The sequence below is a fragment of the Larimichthys crocea genome, chromosome III (genome assembly GCF_000972845.2).
Source record: "Larimichthys crocea isolate SSNF chromosome III, L_crocea_2.0, whole genome shotgun sequence".
NCBI classification, from domain to species: Eukaryota; Metazoa; Chordata; class Actinopteri; family Sciaenidae; genus Larimichthys; species Larimichthys crocea.
In genome coordinates, this window is record NC_040013.1 from 18,020,866 (window position 1) to 18,042,771 (window position 21,906).

Sequence of the window (21,906 nt, forward strand, 5' to 3'; positions counted from 1 at the left end):
GATAACAGAGTGTGCAAGAAATGATCTTCTTCTATATGTTTTTTGTTTTTTTTATTGTACTCTATCCAGCTTCAGTTGTTCCACAATTTTAGAAACCATCTCAAAAGGAACCAAAGAATTCATTTTGTCCAATCCCAACTTAATTGATCATTTATGTCAATACACTGCAGTCGCTAGGAGTGGGAAAATTGCAGTCAGCAGGAAAAAATAGTCAGATTGTCAGAATGTCAATAGCAGGTATACTTTCAGCTAACTGCCAATTGTTTCTTGTCAGTGTCAAAGCTTTTGTAGGTTGACAACTTGACCCCTACTGTGATATATTTAAATATTATGTACTGGTTCAGTAAGCATAATGATGTGCTGTTGCCCTGTAAACTACAGATACAAAAGTACAGTTAAGAATATATTCTTTGTATAATGTGTATCCGTCTTTTTCTCTCTCTTTATTCTACCAGTTAACAGCAGTTGATGCTGATGAGGGACTGAATGGTCTGGTGACATATGAGATACTGGCTGGTGCCCAGGGAGACTTCGTCATTAGTAATCGCACTGGACGCATCACAGTGGCGCTTGGTGTCACTTTAATTGTGGGACGATCTTACGCTCTGACTGTCAAGGCCTCAGACAATGCACCAGAGATCCAGAGAAGGTATATCTATATATATATATAGAGAGAGAGAGAGAAGATGTACTGTAACCCTGCATGCAAGCTCTCTTTTTATGTGTGTTTTATGTTTTTGCATTGGTAGATTGAAGGGTTTATTATTTTAGAGTGAAGGTTATGCTTTTCATTACTGTTTTAATAAGAGCATATTGGTTTCTAAGTCATTTCCGATTTAGAGAGACAGTTAGTTTAATTTTTGTGTCTCCTCAAGGTTGCAAGGGAGCTACCAGCATGCACTGTTTTTAGTTTCCAGTTAATTTAACTCAGTAGTTTTTGTTCAACAAGTTAGCTTCTGAATGAAACGAAAAGTCTTCTCGGCATTTTGAATCATGGAGAAAATTAAGAAAATTACGAGAACATTTCTAAACAAAAGCAGATGGCCTTGTTCCATCTTACATTCTAGTTAAGATGTCTAAAACATGTCTACTCAATGAATTCATTCTTTGTAAAAGCAAAGAATCAAAGCGTCAGAGGTTGTAATTGTGGATAGGCCTCTTAGATTTCACCAAGTAAAATAAATAGCATGGCAAGTCAGGTCATCTTCAAGTACATTTGTACATGTACCTATAAAGCATAAATGAATGAATAAATAATCAGTGCAGTGCATTTTTCACTTCAAATCATGAGGTTTGCACTCTGTTTAAGGCACGTAAAAACAAGCACGGCACCATTCTGAATCAGATAAACATCCCACTTGAAAGAAACCTGACTTGTTTTCCCCGCAATCAAACCTTCACACAATAGGAGCTTTGATGTGGGATTATATGTATATTATGAATATTTTTCACTGTGCTGAGGGCTACATACTTCAGTGTGGCTCAACAGGTCGTCAAGGACAAAACGATGCTGTCAGCGAGTTGATGTGTGTTTTTCATTGTGCCAGGAGCTCCATCACGACAGTGTACATCGAGGTTTTGCCTCCCAACAACCAGAGCCCACCACGCTTCCCTCTCCCCTCCTACAGTCTGGAAGTCAGCGAGGCTATGAGGATAGGAGCTATTCTGCTCAATCTGCAGGTGAGTAACTGACCTACAAATACACACACACGCGCACACACACACACATGCACACACACACACACAGATAGCAGCAAACATATTTGCCTTTTTTTTCACATTTCAGCAGACAGTACACACTTACTCAGACTCCAGTCCATCCTTGTTACTCAACTGTCATATCCCATAACCATCAGCTTTAATGGCGCTATATGATCTTCATGAACCTTATTTCTTTCCCATAGGCCACAGACAGAGAAATGGATCCAATCACGTACCGCGTTGTGAGTGGGGATCCCGAGAAGATCTTCAACCTTACTGAAACGTAAGTCTAGATATTTATCAGGTAATTTACAAGTACAGACTGGTCCCATAAGGTTTTCCCACCAAGGTCTGAGATAAAATATGGATATATGAATAGATGGAAAGGTTAGTATAGTATTGATCGACAGCTTTTGCTCATAGGTTTCTTTGACAAAATGATTTCAAATGAAAACAGGAAGGTGAAATTGTGTAGAGCTTGTCTTGTGCGTGCATGGATTGCCTCTGGGTTCTGTGGTTTTCTCGGCAGGCAGGTTACTGCAGGTGAACTGCAGACTGTCAATAGTTACCTGGTGTAAATGTGTTTGTCTATACATATATGCGTGTCTCGCCTCTTTCCCAATGCATGATGAACAAGATAAGCAGGTGTGACAAATGGATGCATGCAAAATACTTTGCTAGGTTGCAGTCCACCTAATATAACAAACCCCTGGCAAACCTTTTGTGCAGTTAGTCATTAGTTCTGCAAGGGCACTTGTCAAACGCTGCCATCAGTTTGAGAGGTTATTGAGATTTTGGGCAACAAGACAGAACTGGGTGCTTTATCAAAAGCTTTATTGAAGGCTATACATGGTCAAGTAGTAATAATTTGGTAAGAAAGTGTTCCTTTCTTCACTGTGATGACCATGGAAGATGCCCTTCACACAAACCAAGCAGCCAGATGATGGGAAAGAAAAAGAGGGAGTACAATTGTGATGAGGAGGGAGTACATGATTTGCCAATTACTGGTTTTGGCCAATTATAACTTTGTTTTATGATCCTTATCACTACATGTTGGCACTATCAAGAATCCCAATGCATCAAGTTGAAAAGCACTCCTACAGTACATATACTCAGTCTCTGGCAGTGGTTATTTGCACCCATGATGCCAATGGTCTAGTCAAGTCAATTTTAAGTATTTTGCAGTCTGCATGGCATACAACCCTCAAATTGGATAATATGGAACTCCACCAAAAAGAAACCTTAATAAATAAAAACATAGGAAAGAAACTTTGAAGAGCTACCTAGGAGGAATCATTCTTCCAGCATAGACCAATAGGTGTCTTACTATGTGTGCAGGTAAGACGAAAACAACAGTATTAAAATAACATACTGGACAAACAAAATAACATTATATATTAAACAGAGCGTAAATATATAAATATATAGATTTGGGAAAATGTCAACCAACTTCCAGGTGCAGCCAAAAATAAGGTAGACTGGCTTAGACAAATATACAGACGGATTAGTCTTTTTTATTAATGCATTAATCAACTGGTGCTGCATAAATAAATGTGTCTTAGACTAGAGGTTTATTGTTTTGTGTAGTTACAATTTTCAAGACACTATTGCTTAGTGGTATGAGAAAATGAAAAAGACAAGTTCCTTTTATATACTGTATCATCAGAATAATATTCAATTATTTTTAAATTATCTAGTGACACTTTCTTTAGAAGAATGACATGGAAATAAGGATAGAGAATAAAAAAAATATGTTTGAGTTCGGTTTTCCATGTCCTCTCTACTAATTTTCTCCAACTCTGTCCCCTCCTGTCTGGAGATGAAAAGGCCCCAAAATCACTTACTTACTCATAATCAGCATTAGTATTTGAAAAAGCTGTTACTCAGCCACTAGTAGAGAGCAAGGAAAAGGCATAAAATATTAGCGTGGTCAGTGCCTTTTACTATCCCTTAAATAAGCAAGCAAATATGGAGAGAAGAGACGTGGAGAGACTGAAACTGCAGCAACCCTGCCAGACACGTTTCTCACTAATTGATTAAAGCCTCTTTTGTCTGCATCCTCAGTCTCCAAGCTATGCAAGGGCAAGCTGTGTTGCAGCTCTATATCCATGCCTGCCATTTGTTTACTCTTGATCTGCTCCACAATGTTAAAGTAGTTTGTTTTATGGAGCGATGTTTACTTGACGGGAGACTGGCATTGTTGCCAATGCCACTGTAATCTCTTAAACCAGATGTGACAGAAATCTTGCTGTAATAGATACACATGTTCTCCTGTACATTGTCTGTGTGGCAGAAATATTACAATCCTATCACAAGCTCTTAACAACCTAGCAATATAATAACTTAAAGCAGGTGCTGATATAGCACATTATGAATCAAAGAATGATTAGCTGGTACACTTGATGAGTGTGCAATATACTGAGCCCTACTTCACACTCTCATTTTTCAACCCTTCAGAACTCAAATATGATCCAGTGTAGACATTTTTTGCATTGCTGCATGTTCAGATTCAGGCTACATATGGGGCTGGTTCAGTCCAGCTATTATGAATAATGAGCTCTCCAGTCTATAACTCCCTATAAAGGGGGCAGATTCCCTTGAGGGGGGTGGAAATGCTTCAGATTCACTCACCATTATAGTAGTGAGCAGGACACAGTCTGTCAACCACCAGGTGCTATACACAGCATTTAGTAATGACACGCCAACCAGCAGAGGCAGGATCACAGTTTAACACATCATAAACAAGTCTTTAGTATTTCAAATGAAGTCCCAGGTTCTGATGGGAAGCGTCACATATCTTTACAGTGACGCTGAATATTATGGTCAGTGTCAATTTGGTACAAAATGATGTTTAGCCAAACAAAGTAGATATAATCAAGTACTGGAAATGAACTGCATTACACTCCTAATGAGACACTAAATATCTGTCAGCCTAACCAATATTTCAGCTGATAGTAGCTTTTTGCAGATATATTGCTATTGGCGTATGTGTTTAAAGTAATTTAGAAACAGCATCTCTGAATCATGGACTGTCCACCTGAAGTGACAGATACATTTTTTTTTCAGTGCATACACTTTCTATTATTATCAATTTAAGGAATCCTTATAAAATAAATAGTAACATTCTACTGTATATATGACCGGCTGGGGCCTTTCTGTATGGAGTTTGATTGTTCTTCCTGTCTTTATGTAGGTTCTCCCCAAGTACTCCTCCTACAGTGCAAAGACATGCAGGTTAATCACTGACTCCTAATTGTTTGTCTCTGTGTGTCAACCCTATGATGAACTGGCAACTTGTAATACTTCACCTCTTACCCAGTCAGCTGGGGTTGGCACCCTGAAAAGGATAAGGATAAGTTATGAAAGATGAACAATAAATTATGTATATATGACTTTCGGTGCAGATCTGTGAAGTCTCAAATATCAAAATCGGATCAGCCTCGACTTAGATTGACAGATTTGTCAGTGTGGCCAGTATAAATAGAGCTAATTAGTTCGAGCTAATCAATTTATTACAGATATTTCGGTATCTGTGTATGTATTGGCCAATAAATGACAAGAAATTGCAGTACCAAAATGCCAAATTAGGTCATTTAACATTCACCAGAGACCACTGACCAGTTTACTCTTACAGTATACTATACTAAAATGCATAAATTCAAGATATGTGTCAGGCTATGTTATGTTTTTCTGTTTAAGAAATGTCTAGCTACCAATCACCATTTTTAGTTTTTTTGCTACTTTCTAGTAGTATAAGATTTTTGGTACCTTCTGGAACCTAACAAAGAGGCTCTCACCTAGAGGGTCATACTCAAGCTTTTTTCAGTGCCTCTTTGTGCCCTCATATTCCAGTTGGTAGCTGATTATTTTGCTTCAAAGTGGAATAGAATCCGAAATTGAAAAAGAGTTCAGGAGAGGTTACATTTTTATTGCCCCGTGAAACCAAACACTGCAGAGTGAGATTAGATGAACGGACTCAAAACAAATATTTTAAAGGGTTACTTTGGGGGGAGGGGGGTTAAAGTGGGGTTGTATGAGGCACCTCCATATTCAGTGTGTGTCCTTCAGCAGACAGCAGTCAGCATGCTCTCAGACAAAAGTTCCAACGCGGAAGTAGATCAAAGCACTGCTGTGGCCAGAGTCAGCAGAAAAAAAAACATATTTTAGCCACATAAAAGAGGCCCACCTAAAAAAATCAATAACCCTTTTAGGGCAACACTATAGTGTTGGTCCTTTCCTGTGGCAATACATTGTCTCAGCCGTAGAACTTACTCGTTTCTCTGCCACCAAGTCCAACTGTGCTGCACATGGCACACACGGCGAGGTAAAACAGGGATCACTTCACTTTAGCATGACCTTTTTCTGCTGGCCCTGTCCACACCAGTGCTTTGCTTTACTTTAGTGCCGGGATCCCTGTCTGCTTCTCCAAACTGAAGCGTGGTGACTTTGGATAAGTACCTTATACAACCCAGCTTCAAAAATTCAAACTAATCCCTATTTGGAAAGTTTATCTTATTATAAGCGAGAGTTATCCTATCAAAGTTATAGTATCTGAGGCAAAATATTCATCCCATCTTGCATCAAGTCAATTCAGATTGGGATGCATAGCCTCTAATCTCCACCATTGTTGCTCTCTACTATGCTGCTAACAGCATTCTGTCTGTCTGACATATTTTCATTTGTGGTAGCTGGGGAAAAGAGGCAGGACGCTATCACACATGATCAGTGAACCTCTTTGACCCAGCCGCTCAAGTGTAGTTCAGTGTCCCAGCTGTAGTAAGGAATAAACCCCCAGGCAGGCAAAGAGTCATTAATCATTCTAATCTTTGTCATCATCGCCATCCAGATCATCATCATTATCAATGCGATTATGACAATTATGACTGTATATCTTCATTATCACATTCGCATCAACGCTCCCTGTACCTTTAGCTTCAGTGAGCACAGTTTCTATTTCCATGCATAAATATAAATAAACATGAGCACAGCAGTCGGTGAATGACGCTGCTGCATTTTTATGTTGTTTTTAGAAAACTCTGTTTGCCCTTTTGAACCACAGATCATCAGATGTATTGGATTCAAAGCAGTGTGTTCACCGTAACTTTGGGGGAAAGAGAAACAGACAGTGTTAATCGAGGTTTTAGTGATTTGCCTGTCAGATTTTAAGATAAGGCTCTATAGTTTGATGGTTATGAGCCAGAGAGGCAGGAAAGATGTGGCAGTCAAGTTCTGCTTGGACTGTTTGGCCAAAGGAGCTTTAAATTAGAAATGTGAAGGTGCAAGGGGACAGTAGGGAATTTCTAAGGGCATTAATCTAGCACTGCATTCAGATGCATTCATCTTTCCTTCCATTTAAAGTTCTGGCAGAGCTTCTTATGAGTGTGGCATTGAAATTGTTTTGTACGTGCTGTGTCTGTGTGTGTGTGTGTGTCTTCATTTGTTTATGTGTGTCTGTGCTTGCACTCACGTGTCTTGTGTGCCTGCATGTGCAAACAAAGATAATTCAGTGTTCTGCTTGGGAATGCATCCACACTTTGTGTTTGGAATGCTAGAGTGCCAAATTATACCTTGTGAACGAGCAGGAGGGCCGCTGTGTCTGCTGCAGTCATTGGAAAGAAAACATGAATCTTTCTGTCTGTAGTCCATGTGCTTTGGGAGCAAGAGGCAAGCTGCATAGAGAGAAAGACAGAGTGGGAGCATTTAAAAGCCCACCTGCTCTTCTTCCTAAACTCATTCTCCTCTATCATCGACCATATTTTATAAATCTGTCTAATCTGGAGGTAAATAAACTCTGAAGTAGCCCTCCCCACCCTCTATTGCATCAGCGATAAAGTATTGAAGGCTATTGTTGATGTGACACAAAGAAGCAATGCAGGTTTATAGAAAGTCCTTCATGAGGTTGTTGTATCGATGTCTCCAGTTGTTTGTGTGGAATATTAATACAAGTGTATTCTATGACCCCTCTCTGCAGGATTGGCCTTCTACTTCTGGGAAAGGCTCTGGACAGAGAAACCACAGACCAGTACCTTCTGATTGTCACAGCCTCCGACGGCCATCCTGGAGGGGTGAGGCACAACCCTCTTTATTAAACTACTGGCCTGATTCCATGGGGTCAGCGGTACTCAAACATTTTGAACACATTAAGCTCAAATAAGATTTTCTCTTACAAGATTATTAGCTCAGAAATTTGGCTCTCTGAACCCAAGAGCTTCATTAGCTGGGAAACTCTAAAAGTGCGTTTGAACTCCTGTCATTTTGTCACACATTCATAAAATCTGCAGTAGCGCTAGGAGTCAGTAGCACCTTTTCATTGTGCCAAATGAATGTGACGCAAGGGCTGCCTGCTCATGAAGGTAGTGTACGTAAAAATCATAATGTTGTGACTTTGGTAAGCTGTTCACATCCATAGTGGGAGTTCTTTTCCACTGATTATTAAAAGCAAAATAAATAAAAAAAATACTTCTGTGAATATAATTGTGTCAGTTATAGGTATTTTTTCCCCCCACAGCAAAGACGTGTTCATCAGAACTGACATTCAGGTCTTTCAGTCCATCAGTCTGTTGCTAATACAGTATGGTGCTTGCTCAGCGCTCCTTCAAGCATCAGCGTTTGTAGTGCAAATGAATGTTTACACCTGCTGTTAAAATTTGACATTCTGACAAGAGTATATTTTGTTGGTGTGCATTTGACCTACAGCTAGTTTTAGCTATCAAAGCAGTTTTGCTGTACGGATATTGAACAGTTGGGTGTTGTTTTAAATGTCCAAAGGGTCGTAACATCCATCTTACCATCCAACATTTAGATAACATGCTGAGTTTGTTTTAAGATTAAGCAACAGTTTTGTAGGCAAAGTGGATTGGCAGTGTTCACTGGAATGAATTAAGGATACAAGCAAGAGCAAATTCTGTGCAGGGATAAAGCTGCCAGCTCTCTAAACAAAGCTCTAGTGTATCTTGCTATTGAGTTTTCTTCATGTCAACACACACAGTGGTCTGGAGCAAACTCTTGCTATCCCACAAACACCTAATTCTTAAAGGACTACTCCAGTTGTTTGATATTGCACTTCCGTTTAAGAAATAATGGTAAAGATTGAAACAGCAGGGGCCGAGACATCCAAACTTTCAGGTCCTAATATGGGTCAAGCTTCAAAAACACTGGATCCTACATTTCCCATCATGCAACTAATGGTCCTCTCTCAAACTCCACATTCCCAGTTTGTGATGCAAATTCTCTGTTATACAGTGGTCCCTCGTTTATCGCGGGGGATACGTTCTAAAAATAGCCCGCAATAAACGGAATCCGTGAAGTAAGTTTTACAATTATTATACATGTTTTAAGGCCGTAAAACCCCTAACCACACACTTTTATACACCTTTTTACACGCATATGTACAGTACTTCCTTAATCAGGACGCAGTGCGGTTCTCCCTTAGCCAATTTAGGACGCAGAACACAATGCGCGCTCATACTGTACAGTACGCTGTAAAAAAAAAAGCATGCAAAATTACACTGATAAAAATCCGCGAAACAACGAGTCCGCGAAAAGTGAACCGCGATATAGCGAGGGACGACTGTAAATGTGTAGTATCAGAGCTCAAGCTGTGACATCACTGTTACATCATCAGAGTTTGTTTCTCAGACTCTTTCAGAGCTACTCTTTTCAACCGTGTGGCATGTGTGTGATTTCATTGAGCGTTTAATCCATGGAGCTCTCTTTAACCTAGAAAAGCAGCAGACCCTACTGAAAGAGAATGTTGGCTGCCCCGTCTCCCAAAGAGACCTGATAATCATATAAACCGTCTTAATTTAATTAGACTTCACCTCAGTTGGCTCAGTTTTTGCAGCAGTCTCTGTTCCAGACAGAGGTGAAATGTGGTTTCCCTTTTAAGATGCTGTGTGTGATAGGTAATGAACATTAGCTGATGAGCTGTCACATGATTGATGTTGATTGCCCCCCTCTCACCTGAGCACGCATAAACACTCAGATCTACAGCTTCTTTTCATCTGTTGGCATGCTGCGTTTGTTGGTCAAGTGCAGCTATATAAGTGACATATGTTGCTGCTGGCGTGTCCCAGTATCCGTGAGTGCTCCAGGGTGTAACAGTTGGAGAGGGAGGGGTAGAGGAGACAGACAGTGACAGGGTCAGAGAGAAAAGAGCAAATAAATAAAGAGTGTAAGATGGGGCTTCACCTCACAGAATGAGGTAACCACAAGCTGGTGCTCTTTGTCCTAACATTGATGGACAGATTGTTAAAACCAACTCCTTTACCTGTGTAGTGTGTGTATATTTGTGTGTGTGTGCCAAATGTCTTGTCCACAGAGTGAATTACCGGCTGAGTCGTCGGTACTAAATGTCACAGCTCAGAAGAAATGCTGTCACCAAAGCAAAGAAGTCGAATGAGAGTGAGGGGTAGAGGGCTGTGGGGAGGTGAGGAACTCATTCAGCGAGACCTGAGTACTGCCAGGAAGGCTGTAGACAGGATCAAAAGGATCAAAATGAGCACAGGAGGAGGGGACAGGAGAGAGAAGGCAACAGAGAAAAGGAGAGGGACACAAGGGATTCAGATGTGTAATTAGCGCAGAACTTTGGTAACCATGGGAACCTGACACATGGAGCAAAGCGAGCCACCCACCCCGTGGTGCTACTTCGTTTTGAGTCAAATCTGCACACACACACAATTTTTTTTTTTTTCTCATAACACTTGTTGAATTGTTTCTCTAACATCTACTTGTGCACGAATCAAATTTAGCTAATCTGTGTGACCAATTAAAAATTTGTATTCTCTACAGCGTGAGCTGTAATCATAACTACCAAACAGACTTTCATACCAAACGTTCACCTCGGGATACTGGATAAAGCTGTTCTTGTTGCCCTCCGAGGAGGCAGTACATAATTCCTAACAGCCTGATCATATCAGTTCCTGCAATATGACTTCTGATCAGGGTTGTCACTTGAAAGGCAAAGCACCGTCATCCACCTCTGGATCTTTCAGACAGTGAGGACAGAAGGCAAGACATCACACAGCTCTGTGTATTTTATGTTAAATAAATAATAGCAGCTCATTAATCACACGCGTGGCCGTAGTGGTAGGATTTTTGGCTTTGATAAGAACACCCACGCCAGGATGGAGATGTTAATTGGCTTCAGGTCTTGTGTGAAATGAAAAATAAGTAGATTCCATCAGCGTGATGAGCTGTGTCTTCTTGGTTTTAGTAGCGAAAGAGTAAAAGAGGCATTGAGTGTGATGGTTCAGCATCGGTGGCTATGTCAATTTGTTCTTGAATGGATTGATTATGTGCGTCTTAAAAGCTAGAACAAAGAAAACAACAATACTGAAGGAATTCCCAACAGACAGTGAGATGAAGGTGACACTAACTAGGTCATTTCCTTCGTGACATGTGCTACTGAATGTCTCATCTACTAGGGCAACTTCAAACAGCTGTCTTCTGGGAAGTCTTTTTTTCTTGCAAAGGCCAACACCTCCCACAACCCACCCATCTTTTGTCTCCCAAAGGACACCATTTACACCATTATTTGCATACAGCTTTGTCCCAGTGTACTGAGAGATTATAGAGTGCGCATATTCAGCCATTTTTCTCTGTTGATTTATAGGAGTGCTGTATGTGTGTGCACTGTGTCATTGTTTGAAGGTTAACGGTTGTACGCTGGTGCACATTGGCTCTGCAAATGAATGAACACCTTAAATGATACCGGAGGGGATTTGCTTTGCCCAATGAGTTTTGAGATCAAACAAACCCCTATAAAACCATTATACAAAACACACACAAGCATAATTTAATTTAACTGTAAACATAAGGAAATGTTAGTATATTAAAATTAAATCCACCCTAAGTAAAATGTATCTGTATGCTGCTTTTTACAGACATACTGTAAATCACAAAGTACTCTGCAAAGGTAGTATACAACATACAAGAAAATAAGTCATATTAGATGAAGTGTCCATCCAAGCCACATTTTTTTTAAATGCAAAACTAGGAGCATAATATGTAATGAAATAAAAACATAATACACAATAAAAATACACACCAAATACATAAATCCAAACCTCGCATATACAGTAAGTAAACTATTTATAGAGCTCCTTTCATAGCCAAGTACTACCAGGAGCTACGAGGTGCAATCCGATGTATGCATTAGAAAGCTAAAATAATAGAATAAAAAACAGTAAAGGCAGTACAAACTACACAACAAGCAAAAAAACACATTAAGGGTCTCAAGTCCTCATAAACAGGTGAGTTTTTTGCAGCTTCCTAAAACTAGCGATTGACTCTGCATTTACGGGCAGAGCATTACATGGTTTAGGTGCTGCAGCATCAAAAGCAACAGATTGATGAATTAAAACACAACAAAAAAAAACATTTTAAATTATTAAACGGTTCTGTGTTTACAAATTGGCAAGAAAACTGATTTTTTTGGACCAAAGCACGACCTCCACCACACCACAGCCTGACAGCAGTCCCAATATATAAACAATCCACAGGGCATAAATTCTATACTCTGTTGCCAAGATTTAGTCAGAATTAAGAAAGCCAAATTTCAGAGTCATTAATTATGTAAGCCTTGTTTACCACAGATCGTACATTAATCAAGTGCTTTTGGACTGAGGAAGCCACCATAATGTCATCAGCACAGGCCTGTCTTATAGCTTTAGAGTAGTTGTATAGATCACTCCCATCCCAGAGCAATTCCATCCATAACAAGGGTGTGAACATAAATCGGTGATTCTGGCTGTGATATAATGGGTATAATGAGCATGGGGGTGGAAGCATTATCCACCTATCCACAGTGTGATTTGTACAGGGAGTGAGGAGGTTTGCTTGTGGTTACCAAAAATCACAATGTGAGGACATGAGATCTTAGCTATTAAGTGTGAGGGAGAGGTCCAGGTAGTGATGAAATATTGTCAGAGTGTGTCAACCGAAGCTATTGGAGTGGATGCAATCAAGGCGGATTCTATGGAAGATATTTGCTTTGAGCTCAAACAAATCCCCATAAAAAAACATAATACAAAATACATACAATCATCATCTAGTTTAACTGTAAACATGAGGAAAATATTGTGCCAGAATTGATGCAACTTTGTTGAGAAACTAAGTCCTGCATCTTTAGCATGTTTAACCTTGTTGTCCTGACAGTAAAACTGTATAATCAAGGTAGATGTGATGGATTAATCTGATTTCCTGGTTTTATTTCCCAGATACTGGGTCACCCACTCATACAACCTTGTACAGGTTGCTCTTAGTAACGATTATAAATATACCTGTCCCAACATGATTGCAGAAGATTAATATACATGAATCTGAAAAGCAGTAGAGTACACTATGTATTTCTGCAAAAATACATAATATACATAAATAAATTTGTGTTTGCATTCAAATTAAATACATACATACATAAACCACTAATTGTCAGTGATAGTATGTCATTGCTTGATGGTGTATTCTTCCTCACATTGAAGTAATTTCATCATTCAGTTCTGATCTGATGGAGGTGCAAGATGAAAAATCAGCAGTAATCCATCCTCTTGGAACGATGAACTGGAACAGAATTTCATGGACCAGGAGTGTTGGAGTGTTGGTGTGATCCATATGTTATCCCTAGAGTCAAGCCACTGGTGTGGCTAAAAATCAATACATTATTCAAAAACCAGTTACATAATTCTTCTTTTTCTAGTCTGTATCTGATTTCATACCCATGAGGTGCGAAATTAACAAAAGCTTCATCATCTGCAGATCAGTGTACTGTTATGATGTTAGCTGATAAAATAATTTACTTAGTTAAACTAGTGTTTGCATCCCTTACAATAAAACCTATATTCTTAATTTAGTTATTGTTGATGCCTGTAATCTATAAGCAGAAAAGCTTATGGGGATCTGAGTAAACTATGTGTTCTTTTTTCTGCTAGCAGAACTGGTTGTAAATCTGTCTACGGTAATAAATGTTAATGGAAATCATCAGTTTGAAAAGTTCTACCGGATATACAAGGCCCCATTTTCCTCTCAACTATAAACTAAAAAGCATTACAGTAGTTTGACCAACTACTTGACATTTGAAAACTTTTTTTTTTTTTGGAAAATTAAAGGTAGAGCTTTTGTTCCAAGTGATATTACTTTTTATGTAATGGGATGATTTTGATATTTCCCTAAACTAGGAATTATTTATGAGGCTAATAGTGCACTTTGCAGGATTTTCTGCAGCGTACAGTATTATGGCAGAAGTGAGCCTCATGTGAAATGAACTGTAGCTTAACAGCTCTGCCAACCAATTTCCAGGGAATATCCAGCTATACCCATTGCCAATACCTTCAACCTTCCTCTCTTAAGTAACAATGTATTTGTGTTCAAGTTACCTAAATGCTTGATGACATTTTCTCAAATTCAGAGATTGTCTTTAAATGCCAGTTCTTTTCTGATCAGAATTTGGTGTTTGGACTTTTTGTATTTTTTTTCCCGCACATTATTATTATTGTCTACTAATTTATGACTAGTGTTCTCTTTGTTAACCAGTCATAAAATTAAAGCTGAGTGTATTTTTATTCATCATGAAAGTTCATGTTCCTACTCATTAAAGCATATTTGCCAATCTGTGCTGTTTCGCTACAGCCCCCCAAAATAAATACAGTTTGCTGAGCTTTTACGGGTCTTCTTAAAATCAGTTTTTAACAGTCAACCTACCCAAATGATATCCAGATATATTATTATGTTTCTGTGGTTTATGTTGTGTTTCTGAGATTTGTATTGTAAAAGGAATACTGAATGATGTGAAATGTTTTTTTATTCTGCTTTTTGTTTTGTTTTTTCTTTCTTTAGACGTCCACTACCACTGTGAGTATAGTCGTCACTGATGTCAACGATAACGACCCAGAGTTTGACGTCACCATGCCCACTACTTTTTCTGTCCAAGAAGAAGAGGCCAATTTGTTTGTAGGAGAAGTCAAGGTAAGTGTGATGCTTTCTAAATCAGCTAGTCTTAATGTTATTTTAAAATTATTTTTGAAAGCCTGCCGTTTCAACCCTTTTGTAGACATCCACAGGAGATTACATTTGTTCTTCCTGTATGTTGTTTCCTCATAAAATCTGCTGAGCATTGAGTCACAAATGTTGTCCATTAAAATTGCCTTGCATTTTCCAAAACAGTTGATGTTGTTGGACAGATTTATGCATCAGAGCTGCATCCCTGTTGACTGGCTTGGTTCAGCACCACTAAGCAGCCAGACATTTCTAATTACTGTAGATTAATTGGCTTGATGTTTGTCAGTGGATTAATCATGGAATAATGACAGGAGACATCCTCTGTGTGTATATACAGTACATGCTTACAACATTGCCAATAGAATCAGGGGTCTTTATTGTCTATTTCTCCTACAGGTTCACCTGATTTTAAATATAATATACCCTCCAAATCCCCACATTTCCTCCCAACTCACTGTTTTGAAACATGGTTTTGAAAACCAACACAGTGCAGAGTAAAGTTTCAAAACAGTGAACCAGGAAGAAATTGGGGTATGGAAGTTGCAAAATTAGATTATATTGTTGTGTGATGAAGTGTTTGGTCTGAGTTTAGATGTTGTCTCAGCCACTGCAGATTCACAATATCAGAAATGTAAAATGGAATATTTATAGTAAGGTAATTAAGAAATAAGTTTGATAATGCATGAATGTAATTAGTTTAATAATTAGTTTATAATGAGTTATTCAATCTAATGAACATGATCAGCAGAGATGATAATTCTTAAGTGTCTTGTGAGTGAGTGTATGTATCTTGGACAAGATATAGCTCAACACATTTGGTTTGTAATTTCACAATAGTATCGATATCTCTGTGTCAGGTTTGATATTTCTTTAAATATCTTCATCTTCATTACAGGTGTTTGTGTCTTTAAACTTTTTTCTTTTTTTTTAAACATTAAATATTTATGTAATCACTTCCGAAAATGTTCAAGTATGTTCTGGTTAGAGACTTTGTTTCTTCTGTCATGTCCTTTCAATTGCTTATGCAAACAAAAAGGGTAAACAAGCACTCATATTAGTCACATTTGTCACCTTTCAAGATATATGGTTTTAACTTTGTGAATGCCATTACATTTTTTAGCGGGTAATAAAACGGACTACTAGAGAACGTTGTGAGTTTATGAACTGTGAAATAAGACAAAAGGACATATGAAGGAAGCTCGGTGTTTGCCTGAGGTAAAGCTACCTTCAGTCTCACTCCCAGGTGTTTCCTCACAAATACAGCCAGCAGCTAGAATTGGGTTTAGCCCACCCCACCATCTTGCTCTCTCTGTCTTGCATCAGAAGGTTTTTTTCAACTGGCACCTTGCCAACTTGAGCTGAGGCTTGCCTTCCTGACTGAAAGAAAAGTACATTAAAGTACTTAGCTCAACACAATCCTGCTTTCCATGCACATGCACATAGGGAGGCTGCAGCTTAGCCTGTTGTAGCTGATCAAGGAGGGATGGAGGCTTTTTATTTATTTATTTTACCAGTGCAGCACTGTTTCATGATATCTCAGGAAATAAGCTCTCAAACATGTTGTATATTGTATGTCATTTAAATATTTTGTTCACATAAATCTTGCTGAGGGTTGACTATAGGAAACCCATTTGGGCCAAATCCTGGAAGACATTCCTCATCGCAGCTACACAAACGACACCTAGATTTACTTTACTCACGCCAAAAGACTAAACGCCTTTTAGCGTGCATTCAGACAGGATCAGGCGTTGCTGGGGGCGTGTCTATACGTGCTGAATTTAACCACTAGGAAACAATCAGGAATTCGCTGACAGCTCTGTCGAGGCCGGCGCTCACTCACACTTATTGTTACTCCAGGTCTCTCGACCAAAGCACTCTCTCTCTCCCTCTCTCTCTAATTAAACTGTGAAATTCATGTTGCTATTTGCAGTTTAAATTGCCAGTCAGACTCAGATTTAGAAGCTGGGTACATGAAATAAACAAAGTCAGAACCCACGCAGACGGGTATCGGAGTTTAGTCCATTAGTCTCAGTTTCAGAGACATTTCGGGTTGTCTGTGGATGTTTGACCGATCTGAGTCTGGTCTGATTGGCTTGCGGAGTGTGACGTCGGGCTCTGTTTGGACCTGGGTTAACAGCTTCGCCGCACGCTGGAGCTGTTTCTTCAAATGCTGCTGCTAGAGTTCTATAGTTCAGGCGCACATTATAAATACTCTTAAATTATACATACATACATACATACATACATACATACATACATTATACATATTTTGTAAATCACTTAATGCTTGAACTTAAACCCAGTAGCTTTTGAGTCATCTAGTACTGCCTCAAGTTGGAAACATATGTGGTAAAGCTGTATCTAGATTACATACTACACATAGATGAAAACTTTCCGATAAATTCCCTAAATTTTATGTCTAAATTAAAAACTATATTTTCATCTTCTTTTTATATATTATATTATTATTATTATTATTTATATTATATTACACACAGTTATATCACTGTATGTCCATTGTCATTTAAATGTTTTTTTTTATTATTTTATTTATTTATTTTCTGCCATTTGCACTTTGAGTTTCTTCAGTTTAGGTAGAATTGAGAAGTATATCATAGTTAATTAAATCGCAAATACTATTGTGATAGCATGAAAACTTTAAATTTCACCACATGTTGGACGCTTTAAGTTATCACAGCACACACTAAACCATTACATTACATTACATTACATTGCATTTAGCAGACGCTTTTATCCAAAGTGACTTACAGAGGAGGACATAAGCTGAGAAAGGTGTAAAGGAGCACAGAATAGTTGTTAGTTTTGTTAGGCAGGGAAGCAGTCTCGAAAGAGAAGGTTTTTACAAGGTCGAAAGGGATGTTGCTGTTCTAGTAGCCGTTGGTAGGTCATTCCACCATTTGGGGACGACCACAGAGAAGAGTTTAGAGTTTAAACCAGCCCTATATTCATTAAATTACAACTGGTTATCTCCTTTACAGCTTCTGTTCTGATTGTGTCCTTCATTAAGTCATTTCATGATGAAGAGACGTTTTCCTCAATTTTCATGCTCATTGCACATACTTGTATTTAAAGAGATCATGCTCATTGCACTGTATTTGAGGAGACCATACCCTTCAGGGTAAGGCTTCAAAATAATAAAACAAAGAACACTTGGGCTGTAACACAAATACCACAACTGTTTCTGTAATGAGTTGCTGTTCTCTCATGGATCTTATTCATAGTTGCAGGCAAGATGAAAGGTTGACCACTTGACCAGACACGAATACTCTCATTCAAGTCAGTTCAATAATAGATGTGGCATTTATATTTTAACTGCATGTAATACACATGTGCAATGCGTAATGCCCCATTGTCACATTTTCTTTCACTAAGCCTTGTTAAAGTCATCCACAAGGTACACAGGCAGTCATGAGGTTTCAAATATTTAAAAAGGCTTTATTAATTCAACACATTCTACAATCTAAAGTTGTTAAAAAGAAGGAAGAGCAAATGTTGAATGGTTTATTAACCAAAAGAGTTTATTTAAGGTGAAAATAAAAGGGATGCGTGCAGGGAAAGGGATGCTTCTGCTCCGATCTGTCGAGTTTGTACACTGAGGGAACAGACCTGACATTAACAACTTTTTAAAGTTCACGTGCAAACAGTGGAAGAGAAAATGGGAATAGAAAAAAAAAAGTTGTGGACCCAGAGCATCGCCACTTAATGTACACCACTTAAGTATTTCTCTGTGTTTCATCACCCACCCTGATAGGCTGACAAATGTTCTGTAACTGCTAGCTCTCTCGCCTGAGTAACATCTTGTGATGTGTAAGCTCAAGTGCATTTACAAGTTGGTCCTTTTTTTTTTTAGAAAAAAGTTATCCTGTAAGAACAGTAGCCTACAGCTCACAGTCAGCGAGTAAAAGTCAACTGACAGATGAAGGGCTGCTTAAAATAAAGACTGCTTAAATTAGGCTACTATGTGTGTTTACTCCACATACACATTATTTCACATTTAGATCTGATGTGTTTATTTAATGTCAGTTAATCTTTTCCAGTAGTGTCTTGAATTTACCTGCAGAGGAGTAATAATGCAGTTAAACACAGGGCTTCGGGCTATTGCCAGCGGTGAAGATGACTGCAGTGCAAATGCATAATGCTATTAAGTAGCTTATTGCTAGCCCTAAAGCGTTTTGGATTATGGTTATGGTAATTGGAACTGGTTCCCACCTGTTCTTATTTTACACACACACACAGGTTGGAGAAGATTTACTAGGTTATCACAATTGACAGCATTGCTGGTTGTGCTAATAGAATCATTTGTGACTGACAAATCCTACACCACACAAGCCTATTCTGTTTGCTCATAGCGGGGAGTCATAATCTGGGACCCGCAGATGACCGGAGGACATTGATTAGCATTTTGTGTTAGACACACCATGAAAGCATCATGTAGAAATGCTGCTAATTGGAGAACACAATGCCTTTTACATTTTTGTAGAGCAGATTCCTTGATAAATGGCCCAAATTGAGAACATTTGCAAGCGTTGCTATGCTGCATTTCACTTGTTCAACAGTTAGTTATCACACCTTTTTGTTTGGTTTTTAAGGACTGGCATACCCTGCACAGACCTTTTAATAATACATCCAGTACTTGGAGGTTACAGAAATATGCAAATTTATTATTGGATTTTATTGGCTGTGAATTAATTGGATTATACCTTTTACAAGGCATGGAGCAGTCAGAATGTTTGTTATGTAATCACTGCAGGAAAGTTGTGATCCGTATGCACATATTGACATTATGTGCTTTAGTCTGTTTTGCAATGGCTTAATGTTGAGGTCTGGTTTTTAGCCTTGGCTTTAAATATTTGTCAGGCACTCCATGTATGTATCAACCAAATATGTATGTGTACCCTCTTCCGCTGTTCTTCATGGAGTTCTTTTTTTTTCTTCTCTTTGTGTTGCCTTACTTGCACTGAGGTTGAGAAATTATTGCCAAACAGACAGATGAAATGTGACTTGATCTCACACACATGTACTGTATATACACAGGCATAATATTGATCTGTCATATCCACACAGGAATTAAAATGTGTAAAGTGGCTAACTTATTTCACCACTGCAGGATCAGGAGCATCACAGAATAGTGAATAATGTGTCTCTGCTGAACTCTGACCATTTCTGGGGGGTTTTCCATGAAAAAGAGCTCTGGCCTTACAAATGATTACTTGTTACTCCAATCTCAATATGGAGAACAGGAAATGAGACGCAGATTTATGAGTGCTGTTTCAGCTTGGCTGTGGCAGTGTAGCTTACATGGCTTTTGTACCTGAAGCCTCTGTAAACATGCACGCCTTTAAGATAAAGCCAGGCTCTAATGGAACACTCACAGCAGCTGGGGTTTGCCTAAAGTAAATACCTCAGCATGTCTGTTATAGTCTGTTATTCATATGCTGTGTATTGGTCAATATTTCTCTCTCTCTCTCTGCAATTATTGATATTCATAAATGGGTTCTCAGTGTTTTCAACAGGTATACTTCCGCAGCAACAGGAGTGAGAGGGATTTTATTGGTAGCTTTTTATAGACATTTCATTTAGCGGGACCACAAACACATTTTATTTCTGCATAGAAACTCTCTCAGTCCACTATATGATAATGGCCATTGCAGTATTATCGGACTATTATTCTTCCATCTTGATTATCCAGGCTATATTTCATGCTGTCCTTATGTTCAGTTTGCATTGGCACAGACCGCTACTCAAACAAATGCTGATATGCCGATACAGTGAATTATGGTCATTGTAGTTCATGAACTTGTTTTGGAAGCTTGGCAGCATTTAATGGTGATTGTTTGAAAACTACATCAGCAAAAACCACAAGAGTCAGACATCAGATCACCCAAACTGAAGCCCGACAAAAGACTTTTGATTACCATGGGCAAACTGCCCAGAGATTATGAATTCATGGGATACAAAGATTTTTATTTATATACCCATAAGGGAGCCATCTGATCATTTTCTATCTCTACAGGCCACGGATCCAGATCTAGGACCTAATGGCCAGGTACGCTACCGGATTGTGAATCATCCTGACCTGTTTATAATCCATGCTAATGGTAGCATCTACACAAGAGTGCCTCTTGACCGGGAGCGCAGGAGCTACTATAACCTAGTGGTAGAGGCCTCAGATGGGGCAGTGGATCCACGGCGGACCACCTTGACCCTCGCAATCAATGTCACGGATATCGATGACAACAGCCCAGTCTTCTCCCAGCAAACTTATGTGGTGAACGTACCGGAGAACAGCCCCGTGGGAACTCTTGTCATGACACTTACCGTGAGTACTTATCTGCATGTTTTTATTGCCAGCGTTGTTTTCTCCCTCTGCATCCCTATCTGTCTCCTCTCCCCCTTTATATAATGCAGCACCTACTTGAAACAAGAGCTGTAGTAACAGGCTTTTAGTATATTTTAACACCAAGTGCAAGCAATTTATTGTTTAAAATGTCAAATGCTTTCAGACGGAAACATTTGACACAGAGAAACATACACAGCCTTATATACACACAGCAGAAAGAGACATTTTTTCTCCTTTGATGACAGGTCTTCTGTTTTCTTTTAGACCTGTAGAACACACAACTTAAAGCTAGATGTTTTAAATCATAACCAGGGTTTAGAAATGGATACATTTTTCCATCTGTCCTCACAGACATTCTTGTAGTGCTCCACAAGTTCTTTAAACTTTGCACGTGTTCGCACATGAAGTGAAGAACAAAAGGTGGAGGGGCAAGTGATTGCTGACATATTGTGAGTGACATTTCCCAGAGAGGGATAAATCAAGAGAGGTGAGGGTTGAGGGTGAGGGGTGTGAGTGACAGTGGCACTGTGCGACACCATTAATCTCCTAGACAACATCACCTCAACTCTAAACGGCCGGGGGTGGCTGGCAAGACACCTAAAGAGCAGAAGTGAGATGATGAGATAGACTATGAGAAAAGAAAAGAGCTCGGGGGTGGCTTGAAACCTCCTGCTTATACCTAAATGTATTTCTTTGCGTGTATGTGTGTGTCTCATGTGTTCATATACTTTATCTGATCGTCTCCTGTTGCAGTAGCCTCTACAAATTCTAACTACATTTGAGACTTATGATTTTATGCAATAATGACCAACTTAAGCTTTCCTTAGTGGTTTAATTTAATCAGAACATAT

At 38.9% G+C, this 21,906-nt stretch overlaps 1 protein-coding gene across 5 annotated transcripts in view; it reads left to right on the top strand.

Moving 5' to 3' along the window:
* Positions 1-21,906, top strand: part of pcdh15a (protocadherin-related 15a) — a 201,065-nt gene that overhangs the window by 117,745 nt on the left and 61,414 nt on the right. For all 5 annotated transcript variants that reach the window (XM_027278161.1, XM_027278165.1, XM_027278164.1 and 2 more), the window contains 6 exons: positions 456-649; positions 1,548-1,680; positions 1,905-1,984; positions 7,673-7,766; positions 14,533-14,661; positions 20,729-21,034. In XM_027278161.1, coding sequence (XP_027133962.1) covers positions 456-649; positions 1,548-1,680; positions 1,905-1,984; positions 7,673-7,766; positions 14,533-14,661; positions 20,729-21,034 — 936 coding nt within the window. The remainder of the gene's footprint in view (positions 1-455; positions 650-1,547; positions 1,681-1,904; positions 1,985-7,672; positions 7,767-14,532; positions 14,662-20,728; positions 21,035-21,906) is intronic.